This window comes from Mustelus asterias, unplaced genomic scaffold (assembly GCF_964213995.1).
Source record: "Mustelus asterias unplaced genomic scaffold, sMusAst1.hap1.1 HAP1_SCAFFOLD_210, whole genome shotgun sequence".
NCBI classification, from domain to species: domain Eukaryota; kingdom Metazoa; phylum Chordata; class Chondrichthyes; order Carcharhiniformes; family Triakidae; genus Mustelus; species Mustelus asterias.
The window spans coordinates 417,835-445,697 of NW_027590197.1; the positions used below are offsets into that span (position 1 = coordinate 417,835).

Genomic DNA, 27,863 nt, shown 5'->3' on the forward strand with positions numbered 1-27,863 from the left:
AATTCCGAGGAATGCATTTTTAAAAATTAATTTATCTTAATTGCACAAGATAATTTTCTATTATCGTCTTTGACAATGACGCCGTTAATTCCCAGGTGCCCCTGCGGGTGTGAAAGTGTCCTATTCATTCCACAGGAGCCTATTGCGCAGGCGCAATGCTATATCTGGAGCGTGCGCACTGTCGCTTTGCTCGGAGTCTTCCGAGTGTGGGAGTTGGAACATTTTTCTGCGGGTGAGTCGGTTGGGCTGTGGGAGAAATGGAGCCGGGAGTCGGGTAGGGAGGGAGCTATGGCTTCCAAACATCCGTTGTAGGCCGCACGGCCTGAATAAGTCCCTGCAGATCCCGGGTTTGCAGCTGCCAGGCTTTTATCCCGGGAACAGGCCCCGGTTATCGGCCGCCATCTTGTTTCAGCGGGGACGGAGGGCGCACGCGCTGCTGTCGGTGGCGGGTCACAATGGGCGTGGTTTCAGGGGCTGGTTCAGAACCTCGATCTTCAGAGGGTCAATAGGCAGCAGGGCGCATGCGCAGCTACCCAAGAACATCAGAATAAGAATTCGGAACAGGAGCCCGTCATTCGGCCCATCGAGCCTGCTGCATCATTCAATAAGATCATGTCTACTTTGCTACCCCCACCCCGTCCATTCCCTTGACTTTCTTGTGGATCAAAACCTCAGCTTTGAATATATTCAATGACCTGCCTCCAATCCTCACTGGTGAAGACAGAGTTCCAAAGATCAACAACCCGCTGAGAGAAAAGATCTCTCTTCATCTTAAATTTGAGATCCTTTATCCTTTACGGTAGCACAGTGGTTAGCACTGCTGCTTCACAGCTCCAGGGTCCCGGGTTTGATTCCCGGCTCGGGTCACTGTCTGTGTGGAGTTTGCCCCAAGGTTTTCCACAAACAGCAGCAATGACAGCAAAATCCAACCACTCCAGTCAAATGTAAACTCGGAAGCTGGTGTGACTGAGTGAAGTATTTATTTGAGTAACTGTCAGGATTGTTTTCTCATGGATATTCCAAGTCATTTTTAAAATCATTCAATGGATTCTAGTCGTTGGCGAGACTAGCATTTATTGCCCTTGAAAAGGTGGTGGTGAGCTGCCTTCTTGAATCGCTGCAGTCTATGTGGTGTAGGTACATCCATAGTGTTGTTAGGGAGGGAATTCCAGGGTTTTGATCCAATGACAGTGAAGGAACAGTGACATATTTCCAAGTCAAGATGGTGAGTGGTTTGGAGGGGGACTTACAGGTAGTGGTTTTCCCATCTGTCCACTGTCCTTGTCCTCCTAGATTGTAGCGGTCATGGGTTTTGTTTCCTTGTTTTCCTTTCATCTGTGGAATTTGCTACCCCAAAGTGCGGTGGATGCTGGGCAGTGAGTAATTTAAGGAGGAGTTGGACAGATTTTTAATTGGTTATGGGTTGAAAGGTTATGGGGAGAAGGCAGGAAAATGGGGATGAGGAGCATATCAGCCAGGATTGAATGGCAGAGCGGACTTGAGGGGCGGAATGGCCTAATTCTGCTCCTATATCTTATGAATGTATGAACTTGCAGGTTTCATACAGATTTGCAAAAAAAATAAAAAATTATTTGAAAGTGGACATTACTGACAAGACCCAGGTATCTGCCCTGAATTACTATCACAGACAGTGATATGTTACCAATCACCAATTGTCCTTTGTGATGGTGATAGTTGGCCTTCTTCTTGAACCTCTGCAGTCCATATAGTAAAGGTGCTCCCATAATGCAAGAGTATTAGAATTTTAACCCAGTCACATTGAAGGGACAGTGATATTTGTCCAAGTCAGGGAGTTGTGTGGTTTTCCCACGTCCCAGCTGCTCTGGTACTTCCAGGTGGGGAAGATTGTGGGTTTAGGAGATTCTGCCAAAATCCTGGTTGAGTTGCTGATGTATAAAATCTCTCTCCGTCACCCTCCTCCCTACCTCTCCCTCTTCACGCATAAAGGCTGAATTCTTGTTGTTGGCTCTGAAGAGGTGGAGGGTTCCTTTCCCTCAGTGCATTGGTGAACAGTTTGAGGCTTTGTCACAATCCAGCAGCTTTCATATCCACTATTTCCTAGTTCCAATCCCACAATTTACCAGATTAGTTCAACTCAGTTTCACATTTTGTCTTTGTATATTTATGGCTTGTCTCTCATGTTTCCCTCTTTCTGTTTTCAATTCATTTTTCAGGGGATTAGAAGGTGAAGAATTACAGAAAATTGTAAATCAAGGATCACATCAAGATCAGACAGAGAACTTTGATTCACCAGGATCTAAACATCATCGGCCTTTGAACATGGAAGAAAAAAGCACGGTTCACAGAGAGGAGACACTGTACATGTGTTCTGTGTGTGGACAAGGCTTCAATCGATCATCTGGCCTGTCGAGACACAAGCGCAGTCACACCAGGGAGAGACCGTATAAATGTGGAGACTGTGGGAAAGGATTCAATTACCCAGTTGACCTGAAAAATCACCAACGCACTCACACTGGAGAGAGACCTTTTACCTGCCCTGTGTGTGGGAAGGGATTCACTCAGTCAGCTGGCCTGTTGATTCACCAGCGCATTCACAGCAGGGAGAGGCAGTTCACCTGCTCCGAATGTGGAAAAGGATTTACTCAGTCATCGGCCCTGCTGATGCATTGGCACACTCACACAGGGGAGAGGCCATTCACCTGCTCTGAGTGTGGGAAGGGATTCACAGATTTCTCTGCCCTGCAGAGACACCAGCGGGTTCACACCGACAGGAGAGAGTTTAAATGCACTGAGTGTGGAAAGAGTTTTAAAACTCCACGCACACTCCGGGAGCACCAGTACATTCACACCGGTTCCACACCGTTCAGCTGTTCCCACTGCCAGAAGGGGTTCAGGACATCATTCCACCTTGTGGCACATGAGCGCATTCACACTGGAGAGAGGCCATTCACCTGCTCTGAATGTGGGAAGGGATTTAACCGATCATCCAACCTGCAGAAACACCAACGAGTTCACAGTGAAGAGAGACCGTTTAAATGTCCAGACTGCGGGAAGGACTATAAAAGTTCTGAGGAACTACGTCACCATCAACGTGTTCACAGTGAACAGAGACCATTCACGTGTTCTCACTGCGGGACTGGCTTCAGGCGATCAGGCGACCTCACTGTACACCAGCGAATTCACACTGGGGCGAGGCCGTGCACCTGCCCTGTGTGTGGGAAGGGATTCACTTGTTTATCCTCTCTCACTTCACACCAACTTGTTCACACAAATGAGAGACCGTTCAAATGTTCTGACTGTGAGAAGAGCTTTAAAAGCAGAAAACTTCTGCTCGCACACCAGCGAAATCACTCTGAGGACAAACCGTTCACCTGCACTGAGTGTGGGAAAGGATTCACCCGGTCATCCATTCTGCTGAGGCACCAACAAGTTCACAGTGAGGAGAAGCCGTTCACTTGTTCAAAGTGTGGAAAGGGATTCACCCAGTCATACAACCTGGTGAGACACCAGCGAGTTCACCAGTGATCACAGGGGTGTGATTCTGCTGTTATTACTGCTGTTAATTACATCCCAGACTGAATTATGTTTATTCTGATAGTTGGAGTTTATCTGATGTAAATCAGCCCTGTTGGACTTGTAGAATGCCCCACAGCATCTCTCATTCATGTGTCAATAAATCTTCACACCTGCAGACCTTGTTTTAAATTTAAATCACTCAGAAACTGTATTGAACTAAAGATGAACAATAAACAGATCACAGTCCAATCCACCCCTGTGTGAATGTGCTGATGTATCAGCAGGCCGATGACTAAAGTCTGTTTTGTAACTTCAGGATGAGGATGTGAAAGCTCTGACTGTTGGTTCTCTCATATGTAGACTGGAGCTATTTGATAGGCAGGATGTTAATAGCTGTAAACTTGTCAGATGTCGAAAGAATTACTATTGGAGTAAACTCACCCATTTATAACCTCAGACTCTGGTCCCTATTGTGATGAACAGGTAACACAGTGGAATAGCAGGTGGGTTCGGGCCGTCCAGGGAGGGACGGGCCCAAGGGAGGGTCGGGAGAACACCCCCAGTTAGCGGCGTCTCCGTCGTGTGTAGCACACCACGAGGTGGTGGGGTTACCGATCATGGTGGGAGAACCGGAGGCCATAGTGTCAGAGGGGCATCAGCCCCAGGTAGGGCAGATGTGCCCGGTAAGGCAGCGCAAGTATGGTCCCCCAGTGGGACAGGCAGAAAGGGGACCGATAGAGGGGGATATAACAATTCCCCATGGGGCACACGCGCTCAGGGGGATGGTGACCCACATTCCAAGGTTGACCAGGGCGGGAGACCCGTCATTACATTTTATGGAGGTGCAGCAGGCAGCCGACATAAATGACTGTGAGGAGGTGGAAAGAGTAAAACTATTACTGATGACCCTCGACTCATATCTATGTAAGGCAGTGACCTCCAGGGAAGGGGGAAGACCTGCAACATGGGTAGCGGCACAGACAGCGGTTCTGGAGGCCATGGGGTTAAACCAGGGTAGTCCCTTCACGAGGGTGTGGGAGACAAAGCAGCAAGTCACAGAGTCCCCGGACATGTTCGCAGACAGGCTGTGGATGGTGTATGAGGGACTGTGTGGAACTCCTTTAGACAGGCAGAATTTGGATGAGGGAACAGCCCACTGGCTGAAAACACTTGTAGCAAACTGTCTCCCGCGAGTTAGGGCAAAGGCCGAGCATTGGTTCGACCCAATGGACCCGAACCTTAAAGAGGTGGAGGTAATTAGAAAACTCACCCTTGCATACCGCAATGGGGAGAAGGGTGAGGAGAAGCCTTCTCAGGGCAAGGTGCACGAAATTGCACCAGCACTCCTCAAGAGAAGGGAGTGGAAGCAGGAAGGCAGTCGGATTCAGACAAGAGACCGGTGTGCTACGGGTGTGGGAAGCCCGGGCACGACAGGAGGGAGTGCAGAAACCCGAATAGGTCAGTGGGGGAAAGGGCCCCGGTAGCAGCCAACCCAGCCCCGCTGGTAGGTGTACCTGGGCAGGGGACTATAGATGTTAAAGATCTGCTGGCATATTTACAATCCAAAGCAGCAGAACCCGGACAGGCGGCCATGGCAACCGGCCAGAGAGCACCCGTGTCCGAAACCCAAGCACCCCTATGACTACCAACGAAGCAGCCCACCTTTTTATGCCCACTAGAGTATGGCCCATGCGGGAGACCCTGGGTCAGGATGAGAGTAAGAAGTTTAACAACACCAGGTTAAAGTCCAACAGGTTTATTTGGTAGCAAAAGCCACACAAGCTTTTGCTACCAAATAAACCTGTTGGACTTTAACCTGGTGTTGTTAAACTTCTTACTGTGTTTACCCCAGTCCAACGCCGGCATCTCCACATCAGGATGAGAGTCCAGGATGTAGTCGGAAGTTACCTGCTGGACACAGGTGCTTCCAGTACTATTGTCCACACGGACAACCCCCGAACATCCCCCCTATCCAGCGGGGCGCCCTACAGTCTTGTTGGCTTTACGGGGAACGAGAAGGCTGGTGTTTTCTCGATTCCTTTGTCCATCAGGTTAGGGCCACTCCAGGTGCAGTGGAAATGCGTCCTGATGAGCTGGGAACAAGAGGGTGAAGGGATTTTGGGCGCTGATTTTATAGTGGCACACCAGGTCCTGGTGGATCTGAGAAACCACTGTCTGTGGGGCATAACAGGGGAGGGGGCTGGGAAGGAGGTCATGGTGATAGAGGAAGCACACGAGAAGGGGGCCCTGTGTGTGGTAAAGCCCAAGGAGGGGTATGATTTAGAGGCCCTAGTAAGAAATACCCCGGAGGAATATCAAGGGTATGTAAAAGGAAATCTAGCCGCCTTCGCGACCCATAAGCATGATTGTGGGAGGGTCACCGGGACAGAGTAAGGATAGACGGGGATCCCATGACCCGACCCCAAAAACAGTATAACTTCCCCCGGGAAGCGGAGGCTGATTTAGAAATCGCCCTAAGTTCGCTGGCCAGGCAAGGCATTTTGAGGCCAATCGCCACCCACGTGAACTCGCCACTCTGGCCAGTAAGGAAGCCAGATAATTCATGGAGGGCGAGTGTGGATTATAGGGTCCTCAATAAAAACATTCCGGCTTGCGCCCCAACGGTGGCAGCCGTAGCAGACCTGTTAGGAGAGATCCCAGCGTCAGCATCTGTATTTACAGTGCTGGACATTTCTAATGGCTTCTGGTCCATCCCAGTCAGGCAGGAGGACCAATATAGGTTTGCGTTTATGTTTAAGGGGCAGCAGTATACGTGGAGCTGCCTCCCACAAGGGTTCCACAACAGCCCCAGCATTTTCCACCAATGCATGGTGGAATGTCTGAAAGGATTTAGTGAGCCCCACAGACTCAACCAGTATGTGGATGACATTTTACTGTTTCCGGACAGTAGTGAGGAACATGGCCCCCTGGTCGACGAGCTGTTGCAGTTGCTCTGTAGGAGCGGGTTGAAAGTCAACCCAAAGAAAGCACAGATCGGGTTGCGGGAGGTCAAGTTCCTGGGATTGACCCTCAGGGCCGGGGAAAGGGAGGTAAATAGGGACAAGTTTGCCAAAAAGCTGTTAGAGCAGCTTAAGCAGGTGCACTGGCAGGCAGTCAGTAACATGGGGGCCCAGCACCACAGGAACAGACTGCTGCTGGAGCCCCGCATGAATCACGAGTGGGCCATAGGGGACCAGGTGATGGTCCGCAATTTTGCAAGGGTAGGGGCATTTGAACCCTCGTACGCTGGCACATATAGTATTGTGGATAAAGCCAACCCCCTGGTATACGCTTTCCAGCTCTCCCGCAGAGTCAAGTGGTTCCATGTGAACCACTGCAAACTGTTCGACCCCAATAGGGCAGGCAAGAGCAAGAGGGGGCCGAGAGCTAGGGAGTTGATGGGTGAACAGGCCCCGGTGAATATAGAGACGGTAGGGGAGATGACCGACCCCCCCATTAGTCAGCCTGTTGCAATGTGCTGTCCCTGCCCAACAGTACAAGAGGTAGTGTCCACCATGAGGCCAACGGTGATACAGGCACCCAGCCCGTGCAGTGAGGGACATTCCGAGCACCCGCTCACAGGTCGGGCGAACTGTCTCAGAGAGGCGGAGGTCATAGAAACCGAGGAAATGGAGGTATCACCATTAGCATGGGAACCGCCGGGGGGACGTAGGAGCTGTCGGGTCTCCAAGCCCCCGGTAAGGTGGCCCCATCGTACCTAACACCCGGGACCCGGGCCCAAAGTAGAAGGGCCAGGGAAGAGAGTGGTGGGAACAGGGCACTGCAGAGCACTGCTGGAGTGAACCCAGTCCCCGCAGGGAGAGTAGAGGGATCCCAGAACCCCTTAGCAGAAGGGGAGACAAGGGGCAGTCAGGCCCGTCGACAGGAGGAAGTCTGGCCTGGGCCGTTGGGCCAAACAGATGGACGGCCCCAGCTTAGCGGGGACCAGTTTTGAATTGGCCACCCGGAGACCGGTGGCGTTGTATATAGCATTGTGTTCTGTTTGAGTTTAATTCGTGTTTGGGAGTGTGTAGATTCTATCAGGGTATGGGATCACAGGAGTGTCTAATCCGGGAACTTCGGCTGTATCAATGGACACCGGGCACTAGGACCCTGAGGAGTCGGGCTGCGTAAAACAGGATCACAGCCGGCAATTTCAAAACACATATTGCAATTTCAAAGCGGTCGCCGCTACCATCGGCCGAATGGCTCCTTTCCATTTTTTGATGGATTGCAGGAAGGGTGGATAGCGAGGTGAAGGCGAGGAGGTGTTTCTGTTTTGTCTTGCAGGTGGGTCACCCAGCTGTACGGGTGATGGCGATGATGTGCCTCAGGATGGGCATGGCGCGTCGTGGGGACACGAAGGAATCCATGGTGTACGGGTGCTCTGGGGGCAGGGCACCCCTCGTAACGACCGGGCAAGGGAACCAGTAGTGGATAGCCAGGCTGGATACTCCCATAAGGGGAGATGGCCTGGATGGCTGGGGTCAAACTCGGCCAGGTTCTCCAGCCACAGGAGCTTCAAATACGGGGAAGCTTCCGTACCCTGTGCAGAGATACAGGTGGCAACCGACCGGGTTAGGGTGACTGAGGGCAGGCGGGTGTGCTTGGCCTGTGAGGGGAATGTTCCTTTGGGGAGATGGTGGTGGCTCAGGAAACTGAGTCTGGACATGAGGAATCGATCCTCGGACTGGGAAAGACTGGACAATGACACCTACCGGATCATCACGGGGTCACCAGGAGAGATCACTGTATGGTGGGAGAAGTGGTGGGCTTACAACCAGAGACTGTATTTGTGCCTATGGGGGTCTGCCAAGGTATGTCCAGTAGGGGCATCGACCACCTTCATGAGGTGGTGGCAGGACTCCGGAAGCGGGATGAATTGGGACCGCAGGGGGCAAGCGTGTGTGACTCCCAGGTCAGGGATGACAGTGAAAGCTACCGAACTGCCGGTTCAGGTAAAGAAGCCTACCCAGTACCGGTGAATTGTGGGAAGTCGAACCATACAATTTTGGGGGTGGTCGTGAGAATCCCAGTCATGGGAACCTCGGCACAACCAGCCCCACTGTACCGAGTGGAGAATGTGGGAGTCGTTCGTGGTTGGGGGGGGGGGGGGGGGGGGGTACATGTTCACTATGGGAAGGTCCCACCCTATGTCATAGTGCGGGAGCAGACTGTGACAGGCATTGACCTTTTGGGTTGCCGGAGCCGGGGAGCACAAGTAATCCGGTGTCCCCAGCACATGGACGCCGAGGCTAGGCCTCAGTGTGGGTTCAGGACTGTTGGGGCAGAGCCTATAAATTGCACCATGGAGACGATGGCCGCAGGCCACGTCCCTCCACAGGTGGCATATACAGGGAGTGGGACGTACGGTGTCACCACCAGTGCCCAGCGGTATCAGCACGGACCACGGCAGTGGTGCCCGGTACCGCACAGCAGCTTCTGCTTTAAACCCAGGGCAGACGTCCATGTGACACAACAGCGAATATTGCCCAACCTTCCTCGGTTCACCTCTCAGTACGTGAAAACGTAACAAATTTACATCAATTTGTGGCCGATTTTTGGTCTGATATTCCCCCAGTCAAAGAGAAATGAAAGAAGTTGCTGGCAGCAGGGGAGCTGTCACATAAACACTTCTTCTCCCTGGAGCAGAAGACGCTGGATATCGCCAGGGAAATTGAGAACATTAAATCTCCAAATTGGTGAGACCTGGAATCCTGGATTGTAGTTCCAGCCTGGGGTCCGCATCATTTCCCATTTACTTATTGTCTGCCAGATGATAATTGTCGTGAACTTGTTGTTCACAAATTGTAAGTTTAGAAGATGGAGAAGGATGGCCAAACTCCAACAACTAATGAATCGAGCGGCCAGACGCCGCCAGAACGAAGTCCCGTTAGTGTGACACAGCCGTATCCCATGATCTTTTGTCTATAAGTTATGTTCCCTTCGTTTTAAGGAACTGTTGTTATGTATCAATGCGTGATTTTTTTTGTTCTTGTCTGTATACTGTTTTTATCTGTAATTGATGTGCTTTAAGGGTTTAGTTTAATGATTAAGGGGACCTTCGGGGTTCATAACTTCGCAGGTTGGCAAAGGGGTGCTTACAGTCCTGGAGGCTGCAGGAGTTGCCCATGTTTTAAATCGACACAGTCCGAGCGAGTCCCGATGTATCGTAGGGGCATCTGTAAGTTTCAGGGCAATCCTCCATATTATAAAAGGACTCAGGAGAAACCTGACAGTTTAAAAGTGGCCAACTCTGGCTGCTGGCTGATAAAAACCCCCAGAAGGCTCGGCAGGACAAACATAACCTGTCGGTGGACTGTGCTAAGAGAAAAAAAGGTGTGAGCCCCCTGAATATGTAAGTGGCCAAAAAGGCAGATCCACCAGTGATCGAATCATCAGAAGGACAAAGGACAGTAAACAGACCAGCAGGGAGTCCATGACCACAGAAATCGGCCCATCCACAGAAGAGATTGAAATAACGACCCACGAGGGAGGGGGGGGGGGGGGGGGTCAAGGCAGTTCCAGCCTTTTGTGTGTGGGCTTGACTAAATTAAACTGAAACTGCCGGTGATCGAAAGCCCCATTGTCCTTGAAAATCACCTATTGGGGCAGGGAAGGTGTTTTTGTTAAATTGAGCTGAGATTCAAACAAGCAGAACCAAGCTCTCTTCCAGAATCACAAGCAGGGAGACAGACAAGCAGAACCAAGCTCTCTTCCAGAATCACAAGCAGGGAGACAGACAAGCAGAACCAAGCTCTCTTCCAGAATCACAAGCAGGGAGACAGACAAGCAGAACCAAGCTCTCTTCCAGAATCACAAGCAGGGAGACAGACAAGCAGAACCAAGCTCTCTTCCAGAATCACAAGCAGGGAGACAGACAAGCAGAACCAAGCTCTCTTCCAGAATCGCAAGCAGTGACACAGACAAGCAGAACCAAGCTCTCTTCCAGAATCGCAAGCAGGGACACAGACAAGCAGAACCAAGCTCTCTTCCAGAATCGCAAGCAGTGACACAGACAAGCAGGACCAAGCTCTCTTCCAGAATCACAAGCAGTGACACAGACAAGCAGAACCAAGCTCTCTTCCAGAATCGCAAGCAGGGACACAGACAAGCAGGACCGAGCTCTCTTCAGTTCCGACCCTGCACTAAGACATTCGAGCTGACCACAAAGGAACCCCTTTTAGAATTGTGAGTATCCCAGCCAACCTTGCGAAGCTCCCGAGGATAGGATAGAGGTTGAGGCAAGGGGAGGGGTGGTGTATTGTAATTTTAAACTTCAGTAATACGTTGTACCCATTAGCATTTCTCCCATAGTGTAGTATAAAGTATAAGTTTTATTCACGTGTGGTGGGGTATTGAAGAGGTTGATTTTATTGTTAAATAAATCACTGTCAGTTTTGAAACTCATTTGGAGTTTGTCTTGCCTCTTGTTCTCTCATCAGTGCACTCTGACGAGGTCACAGTTTCAATATCCCTTACCATAAATCCGGAGTCTGGAACCGAGGGTGATCTGAGCGATTCGAACCCGCTCACTCAAGGGAGACTGCTGGTCAGGAGATAAAGAACAGAGTCTCTCTGTTCTCTCTCTTGGAGACCTACTCGAGTGGAGTGGGTGCAGGGTGGCCGTTGTCCCACCGACAAGGGAGAGAATCACTCAGGCCTTGGTGGCGGTTTTGGGATGGCTGTGTGATATAAGTATCAGGTTACCGGTCAGGTATAAACGGTGAGCCTGGTTCAGCGCTCTCTCCTGTGGACTTGCCCCAGTGCAGCATTCCCCGGCCTTTGAAATTTCAAGGCCTGTAAGAGAGAGACACTCGCAGCTATCGGCAGACCCTCAAACATCGGCCTGTAAGTGGAGTAACAAGGAAGATCCCGCTACATCCCTCCCTCCAATAAGAACCATTCACTGAGCACAGCAGTTTCAGCCTCATTCCCACAGTCTGTATTCCAGCCTTTATCACATCCACTCTGCTCCCAGATATTTTACACCATTAGATATTACAATTCAAACTTTATAATCTCTACAATTTACTATTTGTTCAAGGAGATGAGGGCAGCATGGTGGCACAGTGGTTAGCACTACTGCCTCACAGCGCCAGGGACCTGAGTTTAATTCCTGGCTTGGGTCACTGTCTGTGCGGAGTCTGCACATTCTCCCTGTGTCTGCGTGGGTTTCCTCCGGGTGCTCCGGTTTCCTCCCACAGTCCAAAGATGTGCTGCTTAGGTTGACTGGCCATGCAAAATTGACCCTAGTGTCAGGAGGATTAGCAGGTTAAATATGTGGAGTTACGGGGGTAGGGCCTGGGTGGGATTGTGGTTGGTGCAGACTCGATGGGCTGAATGGCCTCCTTCTGCACTGTAAGATTCTACGATTCTATGAGTTCACAAAATTAAAGTTAAAAGTTAAATTTATTTATTAGTCACAAGTAAGGCTTACATTAACACTGCAATAAAGTTACTGTGAAATTCCCCTAGTCGCCACACTCCAGCACCTGTTTGGGTCAATGCACCTAAATAGCACATCTTTCAGATGGTGGGAGGAAACTGGAGCACCCGGAGGGAACCCACACAGACACGGGGAGAACGTGCAGACTCCACACAGACAGTGACCCAAGCTGGGAATTGAACCCGGGTCCCTGGCACTGTGAGGCAGCAGTGCAGACAGACAGTCAAGAAATCATCAATTCCACTCCCACCCGGAGTTATGGGGATATATTTAGAGTAACAGTTTTAACAACACCAGGTTAAAGTCCAACAGGTTTATTTGATAGCAAATACCATTAGCTTTTGGAGCGCTGCTCCTTCGTCAGATGGAGTGGAAATCTGCTCTCAAACAGGGCACAGAGACACAAAATCAAGTTACAGAATACTGATTAGAATGCAAATCTCTACAGCCAACCAGTTCTTAAAGATACAGACAATGTGAGTGGAGGGAGCATTAAGCACAGGTTAAAGAGATGTGTATTGTCTCCAGACAGGACAGCCAGCAAGTCCAGGAGGCAAGCTGTGGGGGTTACTGATAGTGTGACATAAAGCCAACATCCCGGCTTAGGCCGTCCTCATGTGTGCGAAACTTGGCTATCAGTTTCTGCTCAGTGACTCTGCGCTGTCGTGTGTCGTGAAGGCCGCCTTGGAGAATGCTTACCCAAAGATCAGAGGCTGAATGCCCATGACGCACTTCAGCGGTCACGGGCATTTGTCAGGAGAGAAAAGTGCTGACGTTTCGAGTCCAGATGACCCTTTGTCAAAGACTGACCTCTGAAGAATTGAGAGAGGGAGGTGGAGAAGAACAAAATGAAAGATCTGCAAAATGACAAAATGTTTCACGGCCCAAGACCAAAACGAGTGGTAATTGAACAAGTAAAGACACAAAAGATGTTCTGGATGAGGTGTGAATAGCCGGTGAGCGATAGTCTGAATGTAAAGTAAAGAAAACAATTGGGAAATGAGGTGAAAAAAGCAGCAACGAAACACAGATCACAATGGGGGCAGAGATTGTGGTGTAAAATTGTTGAGCTCAGTTTTGTTCTAAAGGCTGTAAAGTGTCTCTTTCAGTTGCGAGAAATAATAATATATTTCCCAGTTCCGATGACAGGTCACATTCAGTCTGTTTCTCTCTCCACAGAGGCTGCCTGACTTGTTGAGTATTTCCAGCCAAAAGAGAAAACGCTGGAAAATCTCAGCAGGTCTGGCAGCATCTGTAAGGAGACAAAAAGAGCTGACATTTCGAGTCCAAGTGACCCTTTTGACAAAAGCAGCAATTTGCTGTGAACTGGGCGGCGTTGAGGTTTTGAGTGACGGTCCTGGGGCGATATCAGGACAGGAACAGCCACAGATTCCCCCTTTTCCCTGGGACATTTCACTGGAGCTGCGTTGGTGAGTGTTTGTAATCTCTGTCTCACTGTCTCGGTAATGGGGGCAATTTCCAGCGTTTTCCGTTTGATGTCAACCAGAGAATGTGTAAGAATTGTCACACCTGGAACAGATGTCTCTTACTCAGGACACCCCAGCTCGGGTCTGGTTGGGGAGGGGGGGGGGGGGAGGGGGGGGGGCGGGGGTAACGTTCACAATTTTGTGTTTATGTCTGGTGCGAATAATACTTTGGATTAAACGGAGAAGTTTTTTAAACTGAGGAGAGTAACTGCATTTGGGCGCTGACTTTAAACAACATTAACAAGCCCGGGCTGCTGGAGAAACATTTTGGGATTTGTGAGCAGTCAGTTCCGGCTGGTTTGAAGTGAAATCCTGTCGGTGCTGCGGCAAATCTGAACTCAAACCAGACAAACTGGAACCGCTGGGTTAGAGATTCCGGGTGTTGGGATGTGGAGGCTGGGGGAGGGGGAGATGGCGCTAAAACTCTGAGCCTGAGTTTAGACAGGGTGAGCGGGGTAAAGGGGAGGAATGACAGAGTTAATGTGGGAGTCAGGGACAATAGCAGAAGGTGGGAAGCTCTGGAAAGGAGCAATGGGGGTAAAGGCCATCAAAGAATGCTTGTTTAAATGAAGATAAAAGCAAAATACTGCGGATGCTGGAATCTGAAACATAAACAGAAAATGCTGGAAAATCTCAGCAGGTCTGACAGCATCTGTGGAGAGAGAATGGAGTTAATGCTTCCAGTCTGGATGATCACAGATGTGATCAGACCTGCTGAGGTTTTCCAGCACTTTCTGTTTTTGATTAACTGAAGGTTCAGCAGGGAAAGAAGCAGCGAACTGAACACACTGAACCCAGGGGGAGGGGGTGACCCAGGATAAGCTCAGTGAGGCTCTGCAATGTCCATCAACACATCCAAATTCAGACCTTAGAGAGCCAAGGGGGAGGGGAAGGAGAAACTATTTGGGGCACAGCAGGTGGTCACCCGTCCCCCCACTCTGTGGTTCCACATCCCTCCCACACCTGGTCAGGGTTGGCTCAAGGTGCAGGAAGCTGCAAGCTGAGAGGCTGAGCTGTGAACTGGGCCGGGTTGGGGGGTTGAGTGACAGTCCTGGGGCTATTTCAGGACAGAAACTGCCACAGATTCCCTCTTTTTCCTGGGACGTTTCAGTGGAGCTGTGTTGGTGAGTGTTTGTAATCTCTGTCTCACTGTCTCGGTAATGGGGGTGGGTTGTAGATTGCTGTGGGTGTTAGACTAAATAACCTCTCCCTATGCTGCCAGTTCCAGTCTGCAGACTCCATTTCTCAGTCCAGTCTGCTGCTCTGTCTCTGTCTCTCTGTACTTTGCTGCAGTGCTCCACATTCTGAGCAACATCCAGTCCATTGTTATCACCCGAAATTACCTTCACTGTGGCACAGTGGTTCGCACTGCTGCCTCACTGAGTCTGGGTTCGATTCCAGCGGTGGGTGAATGTCTCTGTGGAGTTTGCACAGTAAGAAGTCTCAGAACACCAGGTTAAAGTCCAATAAGTTTATTTGGAATCAAAGCAAATTACTGCGGATGCTGGAATTTGAAAGTATGTTCTGTGGAACATCGTTTCCTCACTTGTTCCTGTAAAGCAGTAAATCCTCATCCTGAACACTTTCCCTCCTCCCTGTCCTGCAACCAACTCCCACACTGACCAACCAGCTCATATTTCAATGGATTGTCCCATGACTCCAGTGTGCCAGGCTGCATGGCGTATGGGCGCTGTTTCACCCATAAGATGGATGTGTGCAGCACCCTCTTCCAACTGTTCTGGCTGCCAACCAGCCCCTGTCCACCCACACAGTTCCAGCAGCACCGCACACAATACTGCTCACCTGCTTCGACAGACTCATGAAGAATGTCCTTTCATTTTCTCAGAGAGTTGGTCAGCCTGGCAAACCCAGTGTGAAATATCTTCACAAATCTTTTCTCCCACCCTCTATTCTGGCTGGGTTTAATTCTCTTTTGTACAGAGTGAAAATAAAATCAATTATTTTCTCTCCTGGTCACTGCAGGGAGCTGCAGCTTCTTATTGGGGGTGTTGGGGCCTCCAGCGGGTGTTTGTGAATCCTCCCCGCCCACCTCCCAGGGTTTCCTTCCTTCCCAGAGATCAGAGTCCTCATTGATTTGAGGCCAAAGTGTAACCTCTTATTTATTGTCCCCCTCCCCCATCCTCTGATGTGAACCATCCTCCAGTGGCTGAGCCAGGATGGGGCCGTTAACCTGGGCCTGTTCCCGGGAGGGAGGGAGGGAGAAGCCCCGCAGCTGCAAACCAGGGAGCTGACAATGATTCTGAAGGGTTTGCGGATCCACAAAGTGTTTCCAAATCCTCCCAGCCACCGCCTAACGCTGACTCCGCTTCTCCGGGACAAACAAGCGCCAAGGACAGCAATGACACTGCGCATGCTCCACATCACAATGCCCGGGGACTGATTGACGGCAGCTCCGGACCAATAGGAAGAGGGGGCGGGACTGGAGGACCGAGCGGGAGCGGCTGGTCCTCCAACCAATCGGAGTGAATGAGGGGCGGGACCTGAAGCATGCGCAGTGCGGGTCATGGCGACGGACGGTTTAGAAAATTGAACATCAACGATCTCCCTCTGTTAAGACCCGAGAATGAAGCCCAGCAGGACCCGAGAATGAAGCCCAGCAGGACCCGAGAATGGAGCCCAGCAGGACCCGAGGACCCATCAGCCCAGCAGGACCCGAGAATGGAGCCCAGCAGGACCCGAGGACTCATCAGCCCACAGCTCCAACAGTTTGCTGAGGACCACTTCCCTGGGAATTGTCCTTTTTCAGAGTTCATCCCACACTTCTGTTTTCTGATTTCCAGCTGTTTCTGAGTTTTAACTGTATCCTCTATTGTGAACACCGAGGCAAAATACCTGTTCAATTCATCTCCCAGCTCCTCATTTTTCATCATCAATTCCTGGACTCACTTTCTATTAGACAGTTAAGAAATGAGGTGGAGCAAGTGACTGAAGTGTCAGTCAGGGAGCACTATTGGGAGCACCAATAGTTTCAAAATAGTTCTGGAAAAAGATAGGACAGGTCCACAGGTCAAGGCCCTAAACTGGAGCAGGGCCACTTTTGTGGGCATTAGGCAGGATCTAGCAGATGTTGATTCGGTGAGTTTGTTTGAAGGGAAAGGAATGACTGGCAAATGGGAGGTTTTAAAAGTGTGATGTCAAGAATCCAGGGTCAGTATATTCCTGTTCAGATGAAGGGAAAGAATGGTAAATTTAGGGATCTCTGGCAGACAAGGGACATTGAGGCTCTGGTCAGGTAAAAGAAGGAAGCATACATTGGGTTTAGGCAATCGGGGACAAGTGAATCACTCTGATAAAAAGTGTAAGAAAATACTGAAGAGGGAAATCAGGAGGACAAAAAGAGGGTATGATATGGATCTGGCAGGTAAGATTAAAGAAAATTCCAAGAGGTTCTATCGCTATATTAAGAGTAAAAGGGTGGTTAGAGAGAGAATAGATCCCCTTAAAAATCAGTATGGCCATCTGTGTGTGGAGCCACAGGAGATGGGTGAGATTTTTAATGAATACTTCTCCTCTGTGTTTACTGCGGAGAGCACCATGGGTGCGAAAGAAATAAGGGAAACAAGTGGTGATGTCTTGGGCACACGCATGTTACTTGGGAGGAGGTATCTGCAGCCTTATAAAAGCAAATTACTGCGGATGCTGGAATCTGAAACCAAGAGAGAAAATGCTGGAAAATCTCAGCAGGTCTGGCAGCATCTGTAAGGAGAGAAAAGAGCTGATGTTTCTTGTCTAGACGACCCTTTGTCAAAGCTCTGAAACATCAGTTCTTTTCTCTCCATACAGATGCTGCCAGACCTGCTGAGAATGGGGAGAGAGTGTGTGGGATGGAGATTTACAGCTTTTGGGGAATGAGAGAGGAAAGAATGTTCCATAGAAATTGTCTGTTCTGAATTTCTATCCTGTACTGACACTGATGACTTTTGGAAACTCATTTTCCAGGATATTGAAAGAGGAATCACAGGCTGAAATCTCAAACGTCACGTCTGGACGTGACAGAATCATATTCCTTGGGACCTCAATATCATCGGACTTTGAATCCAGAAGGAGAAATGATTGTCCAGTCTGTCGATTTGAAAAGATTTGAAATGTCAGTGTGAGTGAAAAAGCATCAACACACTGCCACACTTGAATGAGAGTGTTCCAATGCACTGACTAAAGAGCTTTAACCAATTACACAGTCTGAATAAATATCACACCATTCACAGCGGGTAGAGACTGTAATCTTGTTCTGTGTGTGGACGAAGTTTCAACGAATTGTCCACCCAAGAGAGAGGTAAGGACACCTGCACCACGGAGAAACCATGGAAATGTGTGGACTGTGGGAAAAGATACAGAGCCCCATGTCTGCTGGAAGCTCATCTGCGCAGCCACACTGGGGAGAGGCCGTTCATCTGCTCTCAGTGTGAGAAGGGATTTAATCAGTTACCCAACTTACGGGCACACCAGCGAGTTCACACTGGCGAGAGGCCGTTCACCTGCTCTCAGTGTGGGAAGGGATTCATTCAGTTATCCAACCTGCAAAAACACCAGCGAGTTCACACTGGGGAGAGACCATTCACCTGCTCTCAGTGTGGGAAGGGATTCACTCAGTCATCCAGCCTGCGGAGACACCAGCGAGTTCACACTGAGGAGAGGCCGTTCACCTGCTCTCAGTGTGGGAAGGGATTCACTCGGTTATCCCACCTGCAGAGCCACCAGCGAGTTCACACTGGGGAGAGGCCATTCACCTGCTCTCAGTGTGGGAAGGGATTCATTCAGTTATCCAACCTGCAAAAACACCAGCGAGTTCACACTGGGGAGAGGCCGTTCACCTGCTCTCAGTGTGGGAAGGGATTCACTCAGTCATCCAGCCTGCGGAGACACCAGCGAGTTCACACTGAGGAGAGGCCATTCACCTGCTCTCAGTGTGGGAAGGGATTTACTCAGTTATCCCACCTGCAGAGCCACCAGCGAGTTCACACTGGAGAGAACCCCCCATTCACCTGCTCTCAGTGTGGGAAGGGATTCACTCAGTCATCCCACCTGCAGACACACCAGCGAGTTCACACTGGGGAGAGGCCGTTCACCTGCTCTCAATGTGGGAAGGGTTTCAGAGTTTCATACCGGCTGCTGAGACACCAGCAAGTTCACGAGTGATTCCAGGGGTTGGATTCTGCTGTTATTGTTTCTGCTCTCAGTTGCATCCAGGACTGCATTTTGTTCATTCTCACAGTTGGTCAATGGGAAGGGTCAGAGGGTTTCTTTGTGCTGGACTGGCTGGTCTCAGCCTCCAGTGGGCTGATGCTCTTTGAGTATTTTTGCGAATACCTGGTTTCAAATGTCACAAGGATCACAGAGTGACAGGGTGTTAGGAAGTTTAGAGATATTTAGTCAGAAGAAAACAGAGGTTGGCAGTGCAAAGGTACATTTCTGAATGGAGGGCTGTGACAAGTGACATTCCTCAGGGATCAGTGCTGGGACCTTTGCTGTTTGTAATATATATAAATGATTTGGAGGAAAATGTAAGTGGTTTGATTGGTAAGTTTGTGGACGACACAAAGGTTGGTGGAATTGCAGATAGCAATGGGGACCGGCAGAGGATACAGCAGGATATAGATCAGTTGGAGACTTGGGCGGAGAGATGGCAGATGAAGTTTAATCCGGACAAATGTGAGGTAATGCATTTTGGAAGGTCTAATACAGATGGGAAATATACAGTAAATGCAGAACCCTTAAGAATATTCATAGGTAGAGGGATCTGGGTGTACAGGTGCACAGGTTATTGAAAGTGGCAATGAGGTGGAGAAGATAATCAAGAAGGCATATGGCATGCTTGCCTTCATCGGCCGGGGCATTGAGTTTAAAAATTGGCAAGTCATGTTGCAGCTTTATTGAACCTTAGTTAGACCGCACTTGGAACCTCGTGTTCAATTCTGGTCACCACACTACCAGAAGGATGTGGAGGCTTTGGAGAGGGTACGGAAAATATTTAACAGGATGTTGCCTGGTGTGGAGGGCATTAGCTATGAGGAGAGGTTGGAGAAACTTGGTTTGTTCTCACTGGAGCAATGGAGGTTGAGGGGCGACCTGATAGAAGTCTACAAGATTCTGAGGGTCATGGACAGAGTGGATAATCAGAAGCTTTTTCCCAGGTTGGAAGAGTCAATTACTAGAAAGACAGGTTTAAGGTGCGAGGGGCAAGGTTTAAAGGAGATGTACAAGGCAGGTTTTTTACACAGAGGGTGGTGGGTGCCTGGAACTCGTTGCCGGGGAAGGTAGTGGAAGCAGATACGATAGTGACTTTTAAGATGTGTCTTGACAAATATATAAATAGCATAGGAATAGAGGGATATGGTCCCTGGAAAGGTAGGGGGTTTTAGTTCAGACGGGCAGCATGGTTGCTACAGGCTTGGAGGGCCAAAGGGCTTGTTTCTGTGCTGTAATTTTCTTTGTTCTGTTTGGAACATCCCAAATGCTCATCCAATTTCCTTTTTAATTGTTTATTTTCTCCACTTCCTCCACCCTCGTAGGCAGCGAGTTCCAGGTCATTACCATTCACTGCATCAGAATATTCTTCCTCACAGCTCCCCCCCCCGCCCCGTCCCTTGCATCTCTGACCCAAAACAAGAAATCTGTGTCCCCCTCGTCCTTGTCCCTTCAGCTAATGGGAACAGCTTTTCTTTGTCCACCTTATCTAAACCTGTCAGAATCTTGTCCACCTCTATCAAATCTCCCCTCAACCTCCTTTGCTCCAAGGGGAACAACCCCAGCCTGACATTGACAATAAAGAACAAACTAATAGAATATGTTACTGTCTGAAATCAAATGGGAATGTTTAATTTCTGTTTTAAAGATATTGTGGATATATTGTCCTGGACAATAAAGGAATTGGAATAACTCACCTTGGGTGTGGGTGAATGGAATATTTCAATCTGATATCCACCAACAGTCTAGTGAAAGTCTGGAATATGTACAAAGAACAATACAGCACAGGAACAGGCCCTTCGGCCCTTCAAGCCTGCACCGATCATGCGTTCCTAACTAGACCATCCGTTTGTATCCCTCTATTCCCAGTCTGTTCATGTGGCTATCTAGATAAGTCTTAAATGATCCTAGCGTGTCTGCCTCAACCACCTTGCTTGGTAGTGCATTCCAGGCCCCCACCACCCTCTGTGTAAAATACGTCCCCCGCATATCTGTATTGAACCTTGCCCCCCTTACCTTGAACTTGTGACCCCTTGTGTTTGTCATTTCTGACCTGGGAAAAAGCTTCCAACTGTTCACCCTATCTATGCCCTTCATAATTTTATAAACTTCTATTAGGCCGCCCCTCAACCTCTGTCTTTCCAGGGAGAACAACCCTAGTTTACTCAATCTCTCCTCATAGCTAATACCCTCCATACCAGGCAACATCCTGGTAAACCTTTTCTGCACACTCTCCAAAGCCTCCACGTCCTTCTGGTAGTGTGGCGACTGGAACTGGACGCAGTATTCCAAATGTGGCCGAACCAATGTTCTATATAACTGCAACATCATGTGCCAACTTTTATACTCTATGCCCCATCCAATAAAAGCAAGCATGCCATATGCCTTCTTCACCCCCCTTTCCACCTGTGTTGCCACCTTTAAGGTTCTGTGGACTTGCACATCCAGATCCCTCTGCATGTCTATACTCCTGATGGTTCTGCCATTTATTGTATAGCTCCCCCTGATTTGGATCTACTAAAATGCATCACTTCGCATTTATCTCGATTAAATTCCATCTGCCATTTCTCCGCCCAATTTTCCAGCCTATCTACATCCTGATGTATTCTCTGACAATGTTCATCACTATCCGCAACTCCAGCAATCTTTGTGTCGTCCGCAAACTTACTAATCAGACCAGCGACATCTTTTTCCAAATCATTTATATATATCACAAACAGCAGAGGTCCCAGTACACGGCCCTGTGGAACACCACTAGTCACAGACCTCCAATCAGAAAAAGACCCCTCCACTGCTACCCTCTGTCTTCTATGGCCAAGCCAGTTCTGTACCCATCTCGCTAGTTTGCCTTTGATCCCGTGAGATTTAACCTTTTGCACCAGCCTGCCATGAGGGACCTTGTCAAATGCTTTACTAAAATCCATGCAGACGACATCCACGGCCCTTCCCTCGTCAGTCATTTTTGTCACCTCCTCAAAAATCTCAACCGAATTTGTGAGGCATGACTTCCCTTGCACAAAACCATGTTGTCTATCGCTAATGAGATTATTCAGTTCTAAATGTGTACAGATCCTATCTCTAAGAATCTTCTCCAACAACTTCACCATCACGGACGTCAAGTTCACTGGCCTATAATCACCCGGGTTATCCTTGCTACCCTTCTTAAATAACGGGACCACATTTGCTATTCTCCAATCCTCTGGGACCTCACCTGTGTCCAATGAAGAAACAAAGATTTCTGTTAGAGGCCCAGCAATTTCATCTCTTGTCTCTCTCAGTAACTGGAAGTCCCTTCCTAACAGCAATGTGGGTGTACGTACACCTTAGGCATTGCAACAGTTCAAGAAGGCACCCTTGGGGTTGACCATGGCCAAGGCAGCTACATACAGCCACATATTGTGTTATAATTGAAGGACTGCAGATTGAATGTGAGGCATTGTGGGACTGGACTATCTTGACCATATTCCTGTGACTGCCCGGAAATTCATGTGTCTGTTTTAGTTTATAATTGAGGATTTCTGGGAATAAGTTAATTGTGGAAATATTAAGCATAGCCTGGAGGAATTTGGAATAACTGAGAGTTTTATCCCCAGGTAAAGAACAAAGATTTTGCTGGTGGTAATGTGTTTGGGATTTTAAATCACCAAAGACAAGATGTTGCCTCTAAAATCAGTCATTGTAGGTTAGCTTAAAAAAGGTGAAGTTATCATGAAGGATCTTGTATCTTATTTTAATCAGGGAGTTGTGAGCTTGTAGTGCTCTGTAGCTTTAAGAAGCTACAGCTGCGAGAGAGAATGCTGAGGATTCATTGTTTGAAATTTACGAGCTGTGAGAATCTGTGTTTTGTTTGTTTTATGTGGATGTTTGTAGATGTGTTTTATCATTGTTTTGGGCTACATTTGTTCAGGTTTATCTTTCTGGAGAATTAACCTTACCTTGAGTCTTTAATTAAAGGCATTTCTGGAAGTTTAAAAACAGGATCACAAGAACGCTTAAGTAATTCATCCTGCTGATTGTTGTTGTAAAGCACATGTTAAGTTTCTCTGTTTGTGTGTGGATGATATTTGTGGGATGAACGCTTCAAGCTTTGAGGTTTTCTGTCTGTGATTTAAATCAAACAGATTTTTAAAAAAGGAAGTGTGATCAATAAAACCTTTTTTTGTTCAGAAGTTATGAACCTGGAGCCATATTTACTGGCCAGAGACAGGTTTCCAGGATATTTTACTAAACATGTGGGAATTTTAATCCGGATACAATTCACCCTTGTGAGAATGAGAGTTTTAATTTGTAATGGTTATTTAAAATTTGACACATGTGAAATGATTCTGACCAATCCTGTGTTGGATTGATCTTGGGTTAAACTTCCTGTCAGGTCCAAAGATTTATTCCTAACGCAAGTAACACAAAGAAAAGGAAAATTCTGGAATTGGATACTGAAGAAAAGAGTTTAAAAAGAGAGAGTATTAAATAGAAATGTTCCCAGACCATGTGGTCATTAGATTAAAACAAAGGAAGAGTGCTGACGTCCATTTGAGAACTTTTAATCCGCCCCATTTCTAACTAAGGAAGTCTATGTACAAAGAAAGCCCAAGAAAGACCCCCCCAAGGGGGGGTCTGGAAAGCATCATGATGGGGGCACCTGTCCATGAGATGATCACAAAGCCCCATAATGCCCAGATACTAATTTTATTGAGCCTATAATGTATGTAATCTATCACCATTCTGATTGGATTGTGTCCAGCCGGGATGGGCTGAGTAACTGGATAAGAATTGACGATATTCTTTGTTGGGTGGAGTTGCACATGGTCAGCCCCTGTGGCTTCTCCCCGCTGGCCTAGCTCAATAAACTGTTTGTCGATAGAATCAGGCACAACACACTGGGTACATTCCCACTTCATCCTTGGGAGTGGCCTGATAGGCTGTGGTCCAGAATAAATGTGGCCTTTGAGGGGCCTTTCATGAATCACATGTGTTTGGTCGTTGTAAATGTGCATTCAAAATGGTTGGAAGCACAGATCATGAGTAATATTCCAGCTCCTGTGACAATAGAGAAGCTCTGTCAAATTTTCACAAGCCCTGGGTTACCAGATTGGCTTGTTTCAGATAACGACACTCTGTTAACAAGTGAGGTGTTTCAGGAATTCCTGTAAAGGAATGGTCTACGCCGTGTGCGTACTGCACGGTAGCGCAGTGGTTAGCACTGCTGCTTCACAGCTCCAGGGACCTGGGTTCGATTCCTGGCTTGGGTCACTGTCTGTGTGGAGTTTGCACATTCTCCTCATGTCTGCGTGGGTTTCCTCCGGGTGTTCCGGTTTCCTCCCACAGTCCAAAGATGTGCGGGTTAGGTTGATTGGCTATGCTACAAATTGCCCCTTAGTGTCCTGAGATGCATAGGTTAGAGGGATTAGTTGGGTAAATATGTAGGGATATGGGAGTAGGCCCTGGGTGGGATTGTGGTCAGTGCAGACTCGATGGGCCGAATGGCCTCTTTCTGTACAGTATGGTTTCTATTTCATTTCACTGTTTCATCTGGCTACAAATGGTCTTCATGATGTGGAGATGCCGGCGTTGGACTGGGGTAAACACAGTAAGAAGTTTAACAACACCAGGTTAAAGTCCACCAGGTTTATTTGTTCGCAAATGCATTTGTTAGCTCGTGGCATTTGCTAACAAATAAACCTGTTGGACTTTAACCTGGTGTTGTTAAACTTCTTACTGTACAAATGGTCTCACAGAAAAAGCTGTTCAAACTCTGAAGGAGGGATTGAAGAGAATGGCAGGCGATACTTTAAGAACAAGCTCTCAAGATTTTTGTTCCAGTTTCGCATCACACCACAATCCACAACCGGACTCTCTCCTGTGGAATTTTTAGGTAGAAGGTTGAATTCTCATCTGGATCTGCTTCATCCAGATCTCAGAGCAAAAGTGAGCAGGAGACAAGAGAAGCAGAAGGAGGGACAGGACTACCGCGCCAAAGAGAGGCAGTTCAAACCGGGTGATCAGGTTTACATCAGAAACTTTGGGAGTAACTAAAGGTGGTTACCGGGAATAATTTTAAACCAAAGTGGTCCAGTATCTTGGGTGGTGAGACTGTAAAACGGAAGAGTTGTTCGCAGACACCAAGACCATATTCGCTTGCGGTGTGACCCCGAGTCAGGAACAGTTTCAGAGTCAGCAACCATTACTGAGAACATGGCAGAGGGTCATGCTGCTGTGGATGTTCACCAGGAAATGGTTCCAGCTTTGCCAGTTGACTCTGCTGTGGGAGTGGAAGAGGAATGTTCATGTACAGATTCTCAAACTACCTCTTCACCTCCCATTCCAGAAACACCATTACAAGATTTACCAGTGGTATTGTACAGGTCGCAATGCAACCACAAAGCTCCTGACAGACTTCCGTATTGTTAAAGACATTACTTTGTTGTATTTCTGTCCTGATGGGGGATTGAAATTTAAGGGGAGGAGAAGTGTTACAGAGTGTTCTTCTCAGCCTCTCTCCCTTCTGACCACGTGCGGGCTTTGGGCGGGGTTTCAGTCTGCAAGTCCAGGCTGGTTCCAATGCTCCTGTTTCCTTTTGTTTGCCAATGATTTTTACACTTTGTTATTTATTTATATAAAGAACATCCTGCTTTTAACAATGCATTCGACTACCTTATTTGTGGACTGAAGTTCCCAATTTGTAAAGCAGGAGATTAGTTAAATGGACAGCCTGAATTGAGAGACAATTAAAGAATAAATTATTCATTAATACAGATGTTAGGCTGGAAATGTAAATTTGAACACAAAAGAGTGGCCCGGTGGCACACTGGTTAGCTCTGCTGCCTCAGCGCCAGGGACCTGGGTTTGATTCCCGGCTTGAGAGACTCTGTGGACTTTGCATGTTGTTCCCGTGTCTGCCTGGTTTTCTTCCGGATGCTCTGGTTTCCTCCCACAGTCCGAAAGATGTGCTGGTTAGGTGCATTGGCCATGCTAAATTCTCCCTCAGTGTAACCCAAACAGATGCCAGAGTGCGGTGACTCGGGGATTTTCCCAGGAACTTCATTTATTCGTGTCACAAGTCGGCTTACGTTAACATTGCAATGAAGTTACTGTGAAAATCCCCGAGTCACCACACGAAGGTGCCTGTTCGGGTACACGGAGGGAGAATTTAGCATGGCCAATGCACCTAACCAGCATGTCTTTCAGGCTGTGGGAGGAAACCGGAGCACCCGGAGGGAGCCCACGCAGACACGGGGAGAATGTGCATACTGTGATTCAAGTCGGGAGTCGAACCCAGGTCCCGGCGCTGTGAGGCAGCAGTGCAAACCACTGTGCCCTACAGAGAGGTGTTGGGAGCTGTTGATTTTACAAGTTATCCATGTTTTCGGAGCCATCACTTCATGTCCTGGTCTGAGAAGGATAGAGAGAAGTCTGTTCATAAGATATAGGAGCAGAATTAGACCATTTGGCCCATCGAGTCTGCTCCGTCATTCGATCAAGGCTGATATGCTCCTCATCCCCATGTTCCTGCTTCTCCCGATAACCTTTCATAAGTTCATATGTTCAATTGTTAAAGCTAAAGTTTCTCCTTTTACTGTTAATCGATACTTTCCTTTTTTATCTTTGACTTGTTACATTTTTAATGGTTAATAAACTTACTGAATTCACCGTTTAAAGTATTCTTTCGAGCCACATGGTTAAGTCACTGGAACCTGGTGTGATTTACAGTTATGGAGGTTATTGTAAACAAGAGAACCCCATAAATCTTAGTTCAAATAAATCAAAGTTCTCACAAATGGAATGCTGTCCTTTATTCTGAGAAATTGAACATAATATCTACTTCTATGCTTCAGTTATACAGGGCGTTGCTGAAACTGCATCTTGAACACTGGTGCAGTTTTTGTCTCCAATTAAACAAAGGATCGTAGGATCCCTGCAGTACAGACGGAGGCCGTTCTGCCCATTGAGTCTGTACCAAACAGCATCCCACCCAGGCCCTATTCCCATAACCCCACACATTTACCCTGCTAATCCCCCTGACACAAGGGTCAATTTTAGCATAGCCAATCAACCTAACCCGCACACCTTTGGACCGTGGGAGGAAACAGGAGCACCCGCAGGAAACCCACGCAGACACGGGGAGAACGTACAAACTCCACACAGACAGTGAATCGGACCAGGGACCCAGGAATTGAACCTGGGTCCCTGGCGCTGTGAGGCAACAGTGCTAACCACTGTGCCACCGTGCTGCCCCATTTTATAAATACTATGGAAGCAGTTCAGAGGAGGTTTACTAGATTGACTCCCATCCAGTAGTGCGAAATGTTAACTCTGTTTCTCTCTCCACAGATGCTGCCAGACCTGCTGCGTTTTTCCAGTTCTTTCTGTATTTATTTTAGATCTATCTGTAGTGGTAGGAAAAACACTATTTACCATCCAGGATTAAATAAATGTCCTTCATCAGCTTTTGTGGATCATTTCAGTGGAAATGTGCTCTCCCAGGCTCAAAGAGCATCAGCCCACTGGAAGCAAAGTTGTGAGACCGGCCAATCCAGCAGAAAGAAACCCTCCGACCCTCCCACTTCACCAACTGTCAGAATGAACATGGTTCAGTCCTGGATGTGATCAACAGCAGCAATAACAGCAGAATCCAACCCCTGTCATCACTTGTGAACTCGCTGGTGTCTCAGCAGGCTGGATGACTGAGTGAATCCCTTCCCACACACACAGCAGGTGAACGGTCTCTCCCCAGTGTGAACTCGCTGGTGTTCCTGCAGGTTGGATGACGTTCTAAATCTCTTTGTGCAGTGAGAGCAGCTGAACGGTCTCTCCTCAGTGTGAATGCGCTGGTGGATCATCAGGTCCCCAGAACGTTTGAAACTACTTCCACAGTCAGAGCATTTAAAGGGTCTCTCCTGGGTATGAGTGAGATTGTGACTCAGCAGGCTGGATGAATGAGTGAATCCCTTCCCACACACAGAGCAGGTGAACGGTCTCTCCCTGGTGTGAATTCGCTGGTGCTCCCGCAGGTGGGATGATGTTCTAAATGTCTTTGTGCAGTGAGAGCAGCTGAACGGTCTCTCCCCAGTGTGAATCCGCTGGTGGATCATCAGTTCCCGAGAGCTTTTGAAACCACTTCCACAGTCAGAGCATTTAAAGGGTCTCTCATTGCTGTGAGTGACTTTGTGTTTTGACAGATTGGATAACTGCATAAATCCTTTCCCACACACCAAGCAGGTGAATGG

At 48.3% G+C, this 27,863-nt stretch overlaps 2 protein-coding genes across 2 annotated transcripts in view; both read left to right on the forward strand.

Moving 5' to 3' along the window:
• Positions 1-4,982, forward strand: part of LOC144485659 (uncharacterized) — a 39,842-nt gene extending 34,860 nt beyond the window's left edge. The window contains exons 3-7 of the mRNA XM_078203757.1: positions 1,857-1,912; positions 2,196-2,696; positions 2,865-3,147; positions 3,289-3,383; positions 4,697-4,982. Coding sequence (XP_078059883.1) covers positions 1,857-1,912; positions 2,196-2,696; positions 2,865-3,147; positions 3,289-3,383; positions 4,697-4,982 — 1,221 coding nt within the window. The remainder of the gene's footprint in view (positions 1-1,856; positions 1,913-2,195; positions 2,697-2,864; positions 3,148-3,288; positions 3,384-4,696) is intronic.
• Positions 4,983-8,806: 3,824 nt separating this feature from the next.
• LOC144485660 (uncharacterized) overlaps positions 8,807-27,863 on the forward strand; it is a 29,654-nt gene continuing 10,597 nt past the window's right edge. Inside the window, exons 1-2 of the mRNA XM_078203758.1 lie at positions 8,807-9,027; positions 17,784-18,587. Coding sequence (XP_078059884.1) covers positions 8,807-9,027; positions 17,784-18,587 — 1,025 coding nt within the window. The remainder of the gene's footprint in view (positions 9,028-17,783; positions 18,588-27,863) is intronic.